The following is a 12,977-nucleotide window of genomic DNA, read 5'->3' on the forward strand; positions in this document are numbered from 1 at the left end:
TTCATTTTTTCCAGAAGAACTTCACTAACAGAGTCACATTTGTCTGCAGGAGTATTACAACACCTCGTGAGTCTTGAATTATGAGCACCTATTATTTTAATTTGCATCCAATTAATTCTGTTTGTGTTCTAATTTCAACTAAAAACTCTTCAATTTATCAATGTTCTGAAGCTTGTATCTTTAATAAATTAAATGTATCCATTGCCATGAAAGGGGTATTCAAGCAGCATAAAATAAGACCCATGTTGTAAAAATTAATTAACTTTCACATTTTGATAACTAAATCTTCTTTTAATTGCCTAGCTAGTTTTTCTCCTCCTTTTTACTGTGGAAGTCAGTCTTTTGGCCTCTTTGAAAGTTAATGAATTTGAAACAGAATGTGTGACATAGGGGTGAAAAATACAACCTGTTACTAAAAGCCCCATGATAAGGAAGATGTGGGAGAAAAAAGGAGAAGCAGCTTTGAAGCTCAAGTCAAAAAGCAGAAAAGCAAAGCATGAGAGATGCTGCGAGGAGAACATCGGGAGCAAAGAACTTGAGCCAGGGGTGTGAGACAACAATTGCTGTTAGATCCTTTTTCAAGAATGGGAACTGAGGGTAGTCTTCACGCCAGAAACAAGAACAGAGTAACAACAAAAGGCTCGTCGGCCACATGCTGATGGCTCTCGGGTTCACTGCTTTCAAGTTAGAGAGCTCACAATTCATTTTACAGATGATCCAAAAACGTATCTTTGGCAAGCAAAGTCTAATCAGTCTAAACTAGAGGAAAATAACCTGCTCCCGAACATTTTGGCATAAACCAAAATTTTTTAAAAACTGGTTTATTCAGTGTGCTCTTTCACTCAAAAAAAAAAATCATTAAAGTTCCTCTGTGGTTAGGAAAAAAGTTTAAAAATAATAGATAAAATTACTTATCTAACATTTTTGGCTTGCGAGGAGAAAGTAAAAAGTTTAAAAGTAAAGCTTTATACAAGAACTTATAAAGTCATAAATTATTTAGATATGTTATATATATAATTACATATATAATTATTTAGATATGTTATATAAACAATATATATATAATAAATGCGTGGCATGTATGTCATATGTCACACATGTACCCATATTTTTAAAAAGCCATCTAATCATAATAATGCACCATGTTTAATGAGATCCCTTGATGCTGCCAATTTTATTAGTGAATTCTTTATTTTTACATTTGAAAATAAACCATAAAATCACTGCTCCCAATTTTGAGATATCTGTAATAGGACTCATAATATAAATAATACTGTAAATTTTTATCTGAACTATGACAGCATAAGAACCTTTTGTTGGCAAAAAGCTTAGTAAAAACAATGTACTTGGAATAATGTACATAAATAGCATATACTTACCAATTCTCTTGGACCATATGGCTCACAGAAGGTGACAGCATTGCCATGCATAATTGCACCACACTGTTCGCCAGTCTCGCAGTTGTTACATTCCACCCTGTGGGAACAGAGAATGCATCCTCAGTCTGTGAACTAAGGAGCACAAACTGGTTTATTGCTCAGGTAAGAAAAGATGTAACACTTATTGTTATTCAGTTCAAACTAACATTTTGAGGTAGGTAACTGTCTTTGTGTACCGTGAGATGTTAAGGAAACATGAAACCAGAAATACTAGAACTTAAATTCCAGTGCTTTCAGTTACTTGCGGTGGTGGGCAAGTTATTTAACCTGCCAAAGTCTCCGGTTTCTTACCTGCAAAACACGGAAAATAATACCAACCTAAACGTCACATAGTTATCATGAGGATGAAATGAGAGAGTGTACATAAACCAGAGCACAGAACCAATCTCACAGGAGGCACGTAACAATGGCGGATGGTATTATTATCAATAATTGCATATAATATATACTATGTCCAATAAAAGGATGTTTGCAAATATTAAAGAAAAGCAAAGTAATATACACCTATATAATGAACTCAAAACTTATACCTCTGAAATCAAAAGATGTTTTACAAATTTTAAATCTTTTTCTTTTGAGTTATAAGCGTAAATGTTTAAAATAACGGTCCTCAAATAAATGTGCATGTCCACAAAATATACCATGCCAAAAATAATGGAATCAGATTATATTTAACGCATATATTAATATGAAATATATACAAATTCTAATTCAAGCAAGTTTTGGATACTGAGCTAATACCTTAACTGACAAATAATTTAATTAGCTGCTTTCTTTATTATTATAAAACGAAGTGGTAATAAAACCTTAGGTCAGAATTTCAAAAATAAATATATTCATGTCTTTAGTAGAAATTGAAGGTACGAATATTCTGGATCTGACTGTGCATGTTTGCAGGAACATTTACAGGTGCTCTGCAGTGTGACATTTCAACCTACAATCCTTACATACCTAACACGGGGAAAGAAAGATCTACGTTTCCTCTGTCTGAACCTCAAACCACATGAGAGCTGTATTTCATGCAGAAAGGACATTTTCAAAGACTTTTACATTCCAAGTGCCAAATGCTGTGGAAAGGGCACTATGCCCTTTGTTTTGGAGATCATTGTATTATGCCCTTTCAGCTGTTTGCTAATTTCAGAGAAAGAGGGAGTAGGAACTCCCATTCAAGTAGGAAGAAGACAAAAATGTGCAAAGATATCAGGCAGCCCCTAAAGCCAAGAGGCAGAAGCACAATGAGTAAGTAAAAGCTTGGCAAAGAGATGTAAGTATTTCCTGTCTGTGTGCTGCATGGAATAAATGATTGCTGTTATCATAACCTTTTGAGCTGTGTTCCCAGACAAGGAGATCAACAATGTCAAGAACCTTTAATTTTTCTAGAATAAACAGAACAATTTCTGATATGGAATTTAAAATGCTAGTATTTCAAAGCATCGCAAATCTTAGTAGGAGATTTAAATCTTCTCTTGATTACTGTGAAGCAAGATTCTAATTAACTGTCCTTGACATTAGAAGAGTGTCGTAAGAGTGACAACACACATTTCATATTCACCATTTGATGCCCAGCATGTTGTAGTCCATAAATACTTGAACGAATGAATGAATGAATGAATGTAAGACAACTTCATAAATACAACTCTTACTAAAGCTGCGGTCAGAAGCCCTTAGAATAGTGCCTGGCACATAGCTAGTACAATGTAAGTGTTAGCGGCTTTTAGGATTATTATTGTTATCATTATTATTATGGATTTCCACCATTTGCATCCAGAACTGGTATATTAGTTATTTTTTTCCCCACAGAAAACCTTAATACATGAATGTCTTACGACTGTTTTTCTATTCTTTTAATCAGACATTAATTTTTTCCAAGGACTGTGACTGTGATAAAAGTACAGAAAAGTAGCACAAAAATTATAGTGGGGTTCTTACTTAGCGATAGATGAGGATTATCTGGTCTTCAAGTCATTGTGAAAGGGCTTCAGAGAAACAGCAACTTTGACAGAGAAAAATGAAAAGAACGTTCAACCCTCACCATGGCTATCTGCCATTTTCCTCCTGTGACGATAAACTGAAAGCGTTGTTGTTGATGCGAAGTCTGAGGCCTGATGCCTGAATTCCCGCGGCAGTCATTCTATCTATCAACACTGATCAGCAGTCTCCAAATCAACCGTATGTTGAGAAATAATATCTCTATAAAATATGTGTATTACAGGGCCTCTTCCCCCATGGTTTTGATTAAACGGGATTCAGGTGCAGCCTAGATACCTGGATATTGTTTAAAGGTGTCTCTGACATAGATGGCCAACAGCCTGGCATTCTGGAACCAGTGACTAGACAAGAGATGTTTAATGTGTTTAGAGAAGTGCTTCTATTTTGTGGAATAACATGAGTTAAAAAGCCAATAAACACAAGAAAAAAACAAACAGACACAGTTCTTCTCCCCACTTGGCTCAAGAAGCCCTCTGACTTTCCTCTTCTTCATTGTGCTTTATAGCTCCAGGAACGTAAAATAAAATTTACAAAGGCACTGGTACCCTGTTGAAACGTAAAGATTTGGAATTATCAGCCGTTACTCACTGGGTTGCTGCTACTTGGAGGTACAATGGCTTCACCAAGGATTGATGGAACAAATCCATCGGCTTCCTGCCAAGGTCTTTTAAATGCCCTTTGCTTGAGTTTCTCACAGTCTGACTGAGTTTGTCAACATAATTTATTATAATTTATCCTGAAAGCCCACCCCTCCAGGTGATCAAATCCAATCCACTCTTAGTTGCCAATGGTGTTATTTATTCATTCACCATTCATTCATTCATTCTTGTAATTAATAGACTTGTGTTGAGGACCCATGTGCACTTTGTGAGCTTTAGTGGCACAAAGACCAATAAAACAGTATCACTTTCTTCCAGGAGTTTACACTCCAGAAGGACAGGCAAAGAAACAAACACATAATTACAATACAGGATGCCAGTGCAATGATAGCTACTTATTGCATTCTGTTATGTGCCAGACTCTCTAAAGTCCATTAAACCTTTCAACCTCTCTAGAAGATAGTTATCAGTGGCCTCCTTTTACTAATAAGAAAATTGTGCTTCAGAGAAGTTAAGCATTTGCTCAAGTCACACAGCTACGAAGCTGACAGAGTTGCAATTTGGACCCAGGTCTTGCAAATCCTAACACCCACCACATTTCCCATAGCTCCTCACTCCGTATAACAGGAGTATGCACTGGTTGTGATGGTACCAAATTTGGACCGAGGAAGCAAGGGAAAGATTCCAAAGAAGATGGTCCCAGAACCGGTCCCGAATGAGAAATAAGAGTTACTCAAGCAAGGAAGAAAGGTGAGGGTGGGATAGGGCACAAAGAATGCAGGGATTACAACACATAAGTAGAACTGCTGCTTCAGTGGGTTAGTACGGCTGGAACCATGCTGGTACATGGAGAAGGGTGGGGCCGGAAAACAGGAACTAGTTCATGGAAGGCCTCACGTGCCATTTACCAAGTGGTAGTACCAGACCAGGAGCTCTACAGGCAATGCCTCAATTAACTCATACAAAACCCTCTCCCTCTGTTTTTATCCTCATTTGGAGGATGCTAAAACTGAGATTTAGAGATATTAAATGATTGTCCAAAGTTACACAGCTTCTAAGTTATAGAACTGAGGTTCAAACTCCCATTTTTCTGTTTCCAAAGTCATGATACAAACCCAACTTTAAGGAAAATTACTCGAGCAAATGATAGGTTGGGGGTAGAAAAGACAGGACCATTGAAGTAACACAAATAAGACATAATCGTGCCTTGAAATAAGGTGGAGATGGAGAAAGGTGGGCAACTCTAGAGTATTGCTATTCACCAGAAATGTAATGTGAGCCACATACATAGTTTTCAACTTTCTAATGGCTACATTAAAAAATAAAAAGAACAGGTGAAATTAATTTTAATGTTTTATTTAACCCAATATGTTCAAATTATATTTTAACATGCAATTAACATAAAATTATTAATGACAGTTTACATTCTTTTCTCATACTAAGTCTTCAAATTGTGGGTGCATTTTACACTCACAGAATATTTCAACTCAGACTAGCCACATTTCAAGCACTCAACAGACGTATGTGACCAGTGGCGACTGTACTGGGTGGCACAACTCTAGAGAATGACAGGGCTTAGAAACTAACCGCTCTCCGGTTATGGTGACAACTGGAGATGGTCAGCTAACGATGACTATATGTATCTGAACTTTAGAGAAAGGAGATTGGCACCAACGTGACAGTTCAGGATATGGTTGAAATCACAGAAGTGTATATTTTTGGGGGTCAGGGGGGAAGTGAAGATACACAAAGTGAGGAGAGAAGAGGTCCAAGAGTGGGTCCCTGGGGAACAATCATATTGTCCTTAGTCTGGTTTCTGGAAAGCTCTGATCATCATCATGACCCTTCAATCAACAGGAGCCTATCTCCGCTCACTTATCCACGATTATTGGCAGTGGGTTATTTTCTATTCATGTTCCTAACAATCTCTGCTGCTCATCGTGACTTTCCCAATAGTGAACTTACAATATGACCTTCCTAATATTTTCCTATAATTAAAGCTAAGCATTGTGCAACTACACATACAAATGCTACTGTCATAAAGAAAAAGATAAGTCATAATTTCACAATGAACACAATGACCCTGATAGAAAAAAGGCAGTACACAGGGCAACTAGTGCTCATGGCTTCCCAGAAGAAAATAGTGATCCGGGTCAGAAAGACAAGATGAGCTTTAAAAACCTACAGATGTAATTAAACATCCAAATTCCAAGAAAAGTAATTTCTGGCTTACCCCCAAATTCAGAATAGTACCTGAGTGCTCTTAAAGACCAACGCTCCTCTCTTTCCCTCATGCCTCTGTGTCTAACAGTTTAATTTGTTGAGTAGAGTTAGGTCCTTAACCCCAATGGGTGCCCTCTGTGAAGAATACTAGTAGCCTGAAATCCTCCTCTTTCCTTACGGAAAAGTTCTACAGATTCCTAAAAACTGGAGTTCAATTTGCTGAATAATGAGCAGTCCAATTTCCTTCAGTCTCAGAGTAAAAAAAAAAAGTGCTGTTCATTCCTAACATTGAAACTGTGGCCTCACAATTGAATTTTCTCAGGAAAATGATGGGCTTTGTAAAGTTAGGTAAGATATTCTTCAGAGATTGGTTGGAAGAAGGAAGTTTTAAATAATCCCAGTTAGACAGACTTTTGTTTTTCAATTTAAAAAGAAACGTGACACACCAGGCTAAGAATGAGAAATGAATTGCTTCTCTGGCTAATAGGAAAAGTAATACTGAATATTTCTCTAATCTAAGAAACTTTCCCCCCTCTTTTTCTTTTTCCCAGTATGAAAAACAGAACATAAGAATCTGACAAATACTATATCACCTTATACAAAAACAGCCCACCTCAAAACATATTCTGCCATGAACAGTACGATTAAAAGACATTTTACGGGAAATTTGCTATCCCCAAAGACCATGCAAAGGCCGAATTTATTAACCCCCCTCTGAACCTATTTGTCACACGCTTGCGTTCCACATGAAGCTTATCCATTACCAGAGTTCAGAGATCACAGCATGTTCAAGTTAGAGGGCACCTGAAACATCGCTGGGTCTCATCAACCCCCATTTCACAAACGATGAAACAGGATTAGAGCTCAGGTCCCCTGAATCCTTGCCCCATATTCTTCCCACGCCACTCTAATGCAGCCAGTTAGAGAAAAGAACTCCAATTCTACAAAAACAATGCACATTTCTAAAAATGTCTGTCATCACTTTTACTGACAGTTTATTTATTTATTTTTTTTGGTTGAATTATTTATTCATTCCCTGTGTTTAAGGAGGGTAAAAACAATGGGCTATTCTTACTGGTATGCCTAGGGCTCCAAACATATGAAGATAGCACACACTCATATCTCCTTCAGTGACTGACAGTTTATTTTTAAAAGCTGCAATGACTTTTCTTAAAAGTTCCTTTTTTCGCTTATAGGATAAAACAATTTGGTTTTGTTAATGACAATGTACAAAAAGAAGAAAGATGCCAGAGACTTCAGAGAAAATGTTAAGAATGAATTTTCTGGACTGAAGTATATAATCAAATTCAATATTCCTTTCCTTATGTACAACATTAGATAATTCATCACTATTTTATATATATGCTATCGCGCTCTTGTTTTTTCTTCGCTAACAAAAATATACAAGAACCAGTAAATCGAAAGGCAGGTACTTGTTGACCAACACAACTAGGGTCAAACCTTAAACATAAAAGAAAAAGAAATGCTTTGAACCAAGGTTTTGTTTTTCACTATAACAAGCTTCTTGGCAGTTTGAAACTTGTTATTTTGGTGTCCATTCTCTCTCTTTGCTTTTCACTATTTAGGTGGCTATTTTTGTCTGGGATAAAGAATTATATGTGCGTGTGTGCTGTAAAGAGTACACTTCTGAAGGTATAATTATGTTTTTAATCTTGATTTTAAAATTATTAGACTGGAAAACATGCCAAAGCAACCGTCCAGTAGGCACAGAGGAAGCTGAAGAGTAACCTCCCCGGGGCCCGGTCCCCAGGCACCACGGTGACTCACACAGGACATACAGGATGCAAGAGGGAGGAGGATTAATGAGATGGCTGGGCTCCTTCGCACAACCAGAGATTTATGAACGGTTGTGCTGACATCATCCTGATAACAATAAATAAATAATTGAAATATTATTTTCTCAAGAGCAGTCTAATTACATGGCTCATTCTTCTCAGAGCAGAGTGAAATCACCCAGCCTTTAGATGGCATTCTGCCGAAACAAGTTAATCACCTGGAAACTCACTGACAATCCGTTATCATCAAATTTTCATTTGAGATACATGCCTTTTGTCCCCAAGACCAAGGACATTGTATTATCTATCCATAATTTACTGCCTCTGAAGGAGGCCGTGTCTGGGACTCGGCCCCCGAAGAAGCAATCTGGCATCTATAAGCCAGAATTGTCTATTCACTAGCATTTCTGAATGAAGATAGATATTAAAATAATTTTAATATTTGTTCCGATTACAAAAAGTGCTTTAAAAATGGAAAAAGAAAAGAAAAATCTCATAAATTTTCCTGACCCAAAGACAACACGTCCCTTCCCCCAGGTATGGCTCCCAGTGCCTGTGCTGGCAGAATCTGATGTGTGGGCCTGCAAGGCGAGGTCGGATCACGAACTGGCGAGTCCCACCAAAGTAAATGGGACCTGCGGGCCATCTGGTAGCTGGGCAATCAGGTGACTTCTGGAGACACTGGAGCTCCTTGTACTTTCCATTCAAACCTCAACAATGGGGCCGGCCCAGAGGTGCAGCAGTTAAGCGCGCACATTCCGCTTCGGCAGCCCAGGGTTTGCCGGTTCGGATCCTGGGTGCGGACATGGCACCGCTTGGTAGGCCTCCCACATATAAACTAGAGGACGATGGGCATGGATGTTAGCTCAGGGCCAGTCTTCCTCAGCAAAAAGAGGAGGATTCACAGCAGATGTTAGCTCAGGGCTAATCTTCCTCAAAAAAAAAAACCCCATCAACTTTCGACCATATTTTATAATAAAGAAGGCATGACTATTTACTTGTGTAAGATCAAGCTTTTAGAAAAACCCACAAAAAATCCTATCCTTTTTGTAATTGTGGAATATTTTTAGAAAAACAGCAAGGAAAGTCCACTGTCTAAGACTGAGAATAACATCACCTTCAATGATGTCATGCCTTTTTTCTAAGGAGCTAACACACCCTCTAAACATGAAAATGACAAAACCCCATTTATAGCTCATTCTTTCTCATTACTTCTCACTAAGGAAGGTAAGAGAACTCTTCTTATTTCACTAGGGAGTTCAAAAATTTGATCTCTCCTTTGTTAACAGGTACAATGACAAATATTATTTGGGTTAAAAATAACCCTTCTAAGATCCTACTACTGCACACAATATTCTGACCTCCTACCATGGCGAATTCCACGACATGCTGCTTAAAGAAGCATTTTCTCACTTGTTTCAAACGTACTTGACATTTAATTCCATTGAGTGAGCTCCTATTTCTGTCATCTAAACAGAGATTAAAGAAGGAAATAATAAGCCTCCAGAATCACACCTTATTTTATTAGTAGGATGCCTCCCGCTTAACCTTTCTATTGTAGAGGAAGCTTTTCCCCAGAGCAATTACATCATGGTGAGAAAAGAGGAAGAAAGAGGAGGGGGAAGCAAAAGAGGAAACTTAGAGGAGAGTTTTGTAATAAGAGAAAAAAGTTATTAACAAAAGAGAAGAGCAAGTGAGAGATAGTGGAAAGAGGTGAAGAAGTCAAGAGGGAGGAAGTGAGAGAAAAACTAGAGAAAGATACAGACAAGATCAGAATGTTGGACCACCAAACCCTAAAAGTCAAATTATAATCCCACAACTCAAAAATATACTGATACATCAGAAGGGCCGGCCGCACGGTGGCCTAGCGCTTAAGTTCAGGATGCTCTGCTTTGGTGGCCCCGGTTTGCCGGTTCAGATCCTGGGCACAGATCTACACCTCTTGTCCGCTATGCTGTGGTGGTGACCCACACACGAAATAGAGGAAGACTGGCACAGATGTTAGCTCAGGGTGAATCTTCCTCAAGCAAAAAGAGGAAGATTGGCAATGGATGTTAGCTCAGGGCCAATCTTCCTCACCAAAAAAAAAAAAAAATACACTGACACATTAGAGTTCTGGCAAAGGCATGCCATCAGAGAAAACATTTATTTTGCCTGACTTTTCTCATCTACTCATAATCTCCCTCAGTCACCTGCTCTTGAAAAAATGAAAGGTTTATGCTCCATGTTCCACCGGGTAATCCTGTGTGGATGATCAGCATTACAACAAAAAAAGAATCCCTTGGAAATCCTTCAGCAGTGGTGCAGACTTCTTGCTGCCCATGGCTAGTGCTCCCCTTCACCCAGCGCTACCTTCCAGGCTGACTGCCCACAGGCCTGCTGGACAGTGAGCAATGTGGATGTCCTTTCATCCAGCTTCTTTCCCAGTGACCTTGTTCATCAGTCTTACCTTATTCCGATTACCTGGACATTCTACTAACATTGTGGTTCTCACGTCTGGCTAAATGAGTCCCCTCTGTTTTTGTTATTTATATAAGGGGGATGCCAAGATACTCCAAGATACTAATGAATATGAAGTATTTTTACTGCCTCCTTAACTTCTTTGCTCTTAGGGGCTAAGCTATTAATCACTGAACAAAGCTCCAGCTAGAATAACTCACCCCCATCCTCAAACCCCAGTCTTTTCATATTCTTTGTTCAGACAATTATTTTTCTCAAATGAACTTTAATAAGCCAAATCACCAATCTTTTTGTTCCATTTCAGAATGATTGCTTCAATAAATGAGTATTTTCAAGAGAGTACCAGATGCAGCAGAGTCTGTGATCTCTGCTTCCCTGGTCCTGTACTATGGTCTTTTACATCCCCAAAATGGAAGCATTCTAGCCTTTCATTGATTCAAGCAATCCTACGCAGTGCTAGCCATGGCTTTAGTTCCTTAGCTGTAAACCACGGGGCTTTCTGTTTGATAAACCAACTGACAGAGGTCTTCATGTACCATAGGATCTGAGACAACTTCATGTGCATCTTTCTTCTTGATGTCTCATATCCCTGGTGGCAACACATCTTACTCATCTAAGATGCTTCTTCTGAGGAGGGACTCCTGTTCGTCCCTGATCTCTGCTGAATGGGACGCTTCTGCTATTATTATTGTGCTGGAGGGCAAACATCTGTTGTCACCTGGTTGCCATTTGTCATTGTGTTTTCTAACAGTCCCATGTTTCCCTCTAGAACATCAGAGCCTGGTGATATTATAGCTTTGCACGCCCTCTGTGAATTTCAGAAAACAAGCATTAAAGGGATAATCTGTTAAGCAAAACAAAGAGTTCTCCTTGACTCGGTAAATGCTTGGAGGGGAGAGACACTTCTTAAGAAAACTTAAATTATTTTTAAGAATTCATACACTTTTTAGTTCCTTTAACTCTCTCTGAACTCTTTGTAACTCCATGTCATGAATCAGAAATGTCTCCTGGGGCGGGGGGGCAGGCCCTGTGGCCCAGTGGTTAAGTTTGGCATGCTCTGCTTCTGCAGTCTGGGTTCACAGGTTTGGATCCTTGGGTGTGGAACTACACCACTTATCAGCCAAGCTGTGGTGGCAACCCATATACAAAATACAGGAAAACTGGGACAGATGTTACCTCAGGGCAAATCTGATTACAACATCAGAAAAATGGGAGAGGGCAAGCCAAAGTTGACCAAAATTTAGTTTCCACCACTAGTAGAAGGGGGAACAACGAAAAGATATTAAGTTGGGTTGTGAAAAAATAAAGTTTTATTTCTCTGATACCCAAGTCTGCGGACAGAATTCAAAGCAGCTACACTTGTGTAAGCATAAGCAACTTCTGGAAGTTCCTGGCAAGAAACTGTTAATGGTTGTTGCCTCTGGGAAAAGGGAATATAGGTCTAGCGTGGGGGGGGAAGTCTTATTTTTATTAGTTTTTAAATATTACCAGACTTTTTGCCAAGTACATTTATCAATTTTTAAATAAAATCTAATATTTAAACTAAGCAGATAGTGCAATAAATATTGAGTTGATGTAAAAAAGTTTCTTGGTTCCCTTCCCAGTGCCGTCAAACACTTGAAATAGTGACTTGGCTGTTACTTTCACTCATAATAATAGTAATATCATTTTATGGTCTTTGTTTTTATACACAGTCTTTTGTACATGAGGTAACAAACGTGGATACAGAATTATATGAAATGGAGTGGAAAAAAAAGTTGGCTTCATTAGATGACGTTAAAGGAAACAAGTAAGTTGAGAGCGCTTTCACTGCTAACCTGATCTCCAACATGGCACAGACATGACTTTAGTCTCCTAATTTCTCGTTTTGCTTGTCCTCAAAAATTACAAATTAAATAATGCATATGATGCTTTTTGAACCCGATGGGAGAAACATGCTCATAAAAGTAGCGCATTTTTCTCCTGTGGCAAATTATTCGGTGATGTATTTAGTCATGGGACTTTGGCTGAGGCACACCGGGCACCGTGCTCCCACGTGGTGGTGTGTGATGGCGTACAGAGTGATGGAGTTGGCAGCAAGGACTCTCCTTCCCACACTGCCACAAAGGTGCCCAGTGGTTGCTAATTCTGCGGGGTGAAAAGAATCAGAGACAATTTCACAAGGGACAAAACTCACGTGCCAACCTGTGTACCAAGAAAGCAGAGACTTTAGAAGAGTGAGAACTGCCTGTGAGTTTCCAAAACAAAACAGGACTTTGTTACTTTACTGGAAATGCCTCACTGGAATATCTGATTCTAGTGGGTGCTGTTTCTGACTTTAGGGAGTTTATGTCTATTTTTAAGGGATTTAAAGGATCCTATACCCTCTTTTTATTTTCCTTCTCCATGATTCCACTATAATATATTCTCCTTAATATAATAATACAAATATATTTAATTTGATGTCTGTTTTTCATCCAAATGCAATGTGG

At 38.6% G+C, this 12,977-nt stretch overlaps 1 protein-coding gene across 2 annotated transcripts in view; it reads right to left on the minus strand.

Annotated features, from left to right (window-relative positions):
* Window positions 1-12,977, minus strand: part of RELN (reelin) — a 459,089-nt gene that overhangs the window by 226,516 nt on the left and 219,596 nt on the right. For both annotated transcript variants that reach the window (XM_023638850.2, XM_070265359.1), the window contains exon 7: window positions 1,380-1,476. In XM_023638850.2, coding sequence (XP_023494618.1) covers window positions 1,380-1,476 — 97 coding nt within the window. The remainder of the gene's footprint in view (window positions 1-1,379; window positions 1,477-12,977) is intronic.

This window comes from Equus caballus, chromosome 4 (genome assembly GCF_041296265.1).
Source record: "Equus caballus isolate H_3958 breed thoroughbred chromosome 4, TB-T2T, whole genome shotgun sequence".
In the NCBI taxonomy this organism is placed as follows: Eukaryota; Metazoa; Chordata; class Mammalia; order Perissodactyla; family Equidae; genus Equus; species Equus caballus.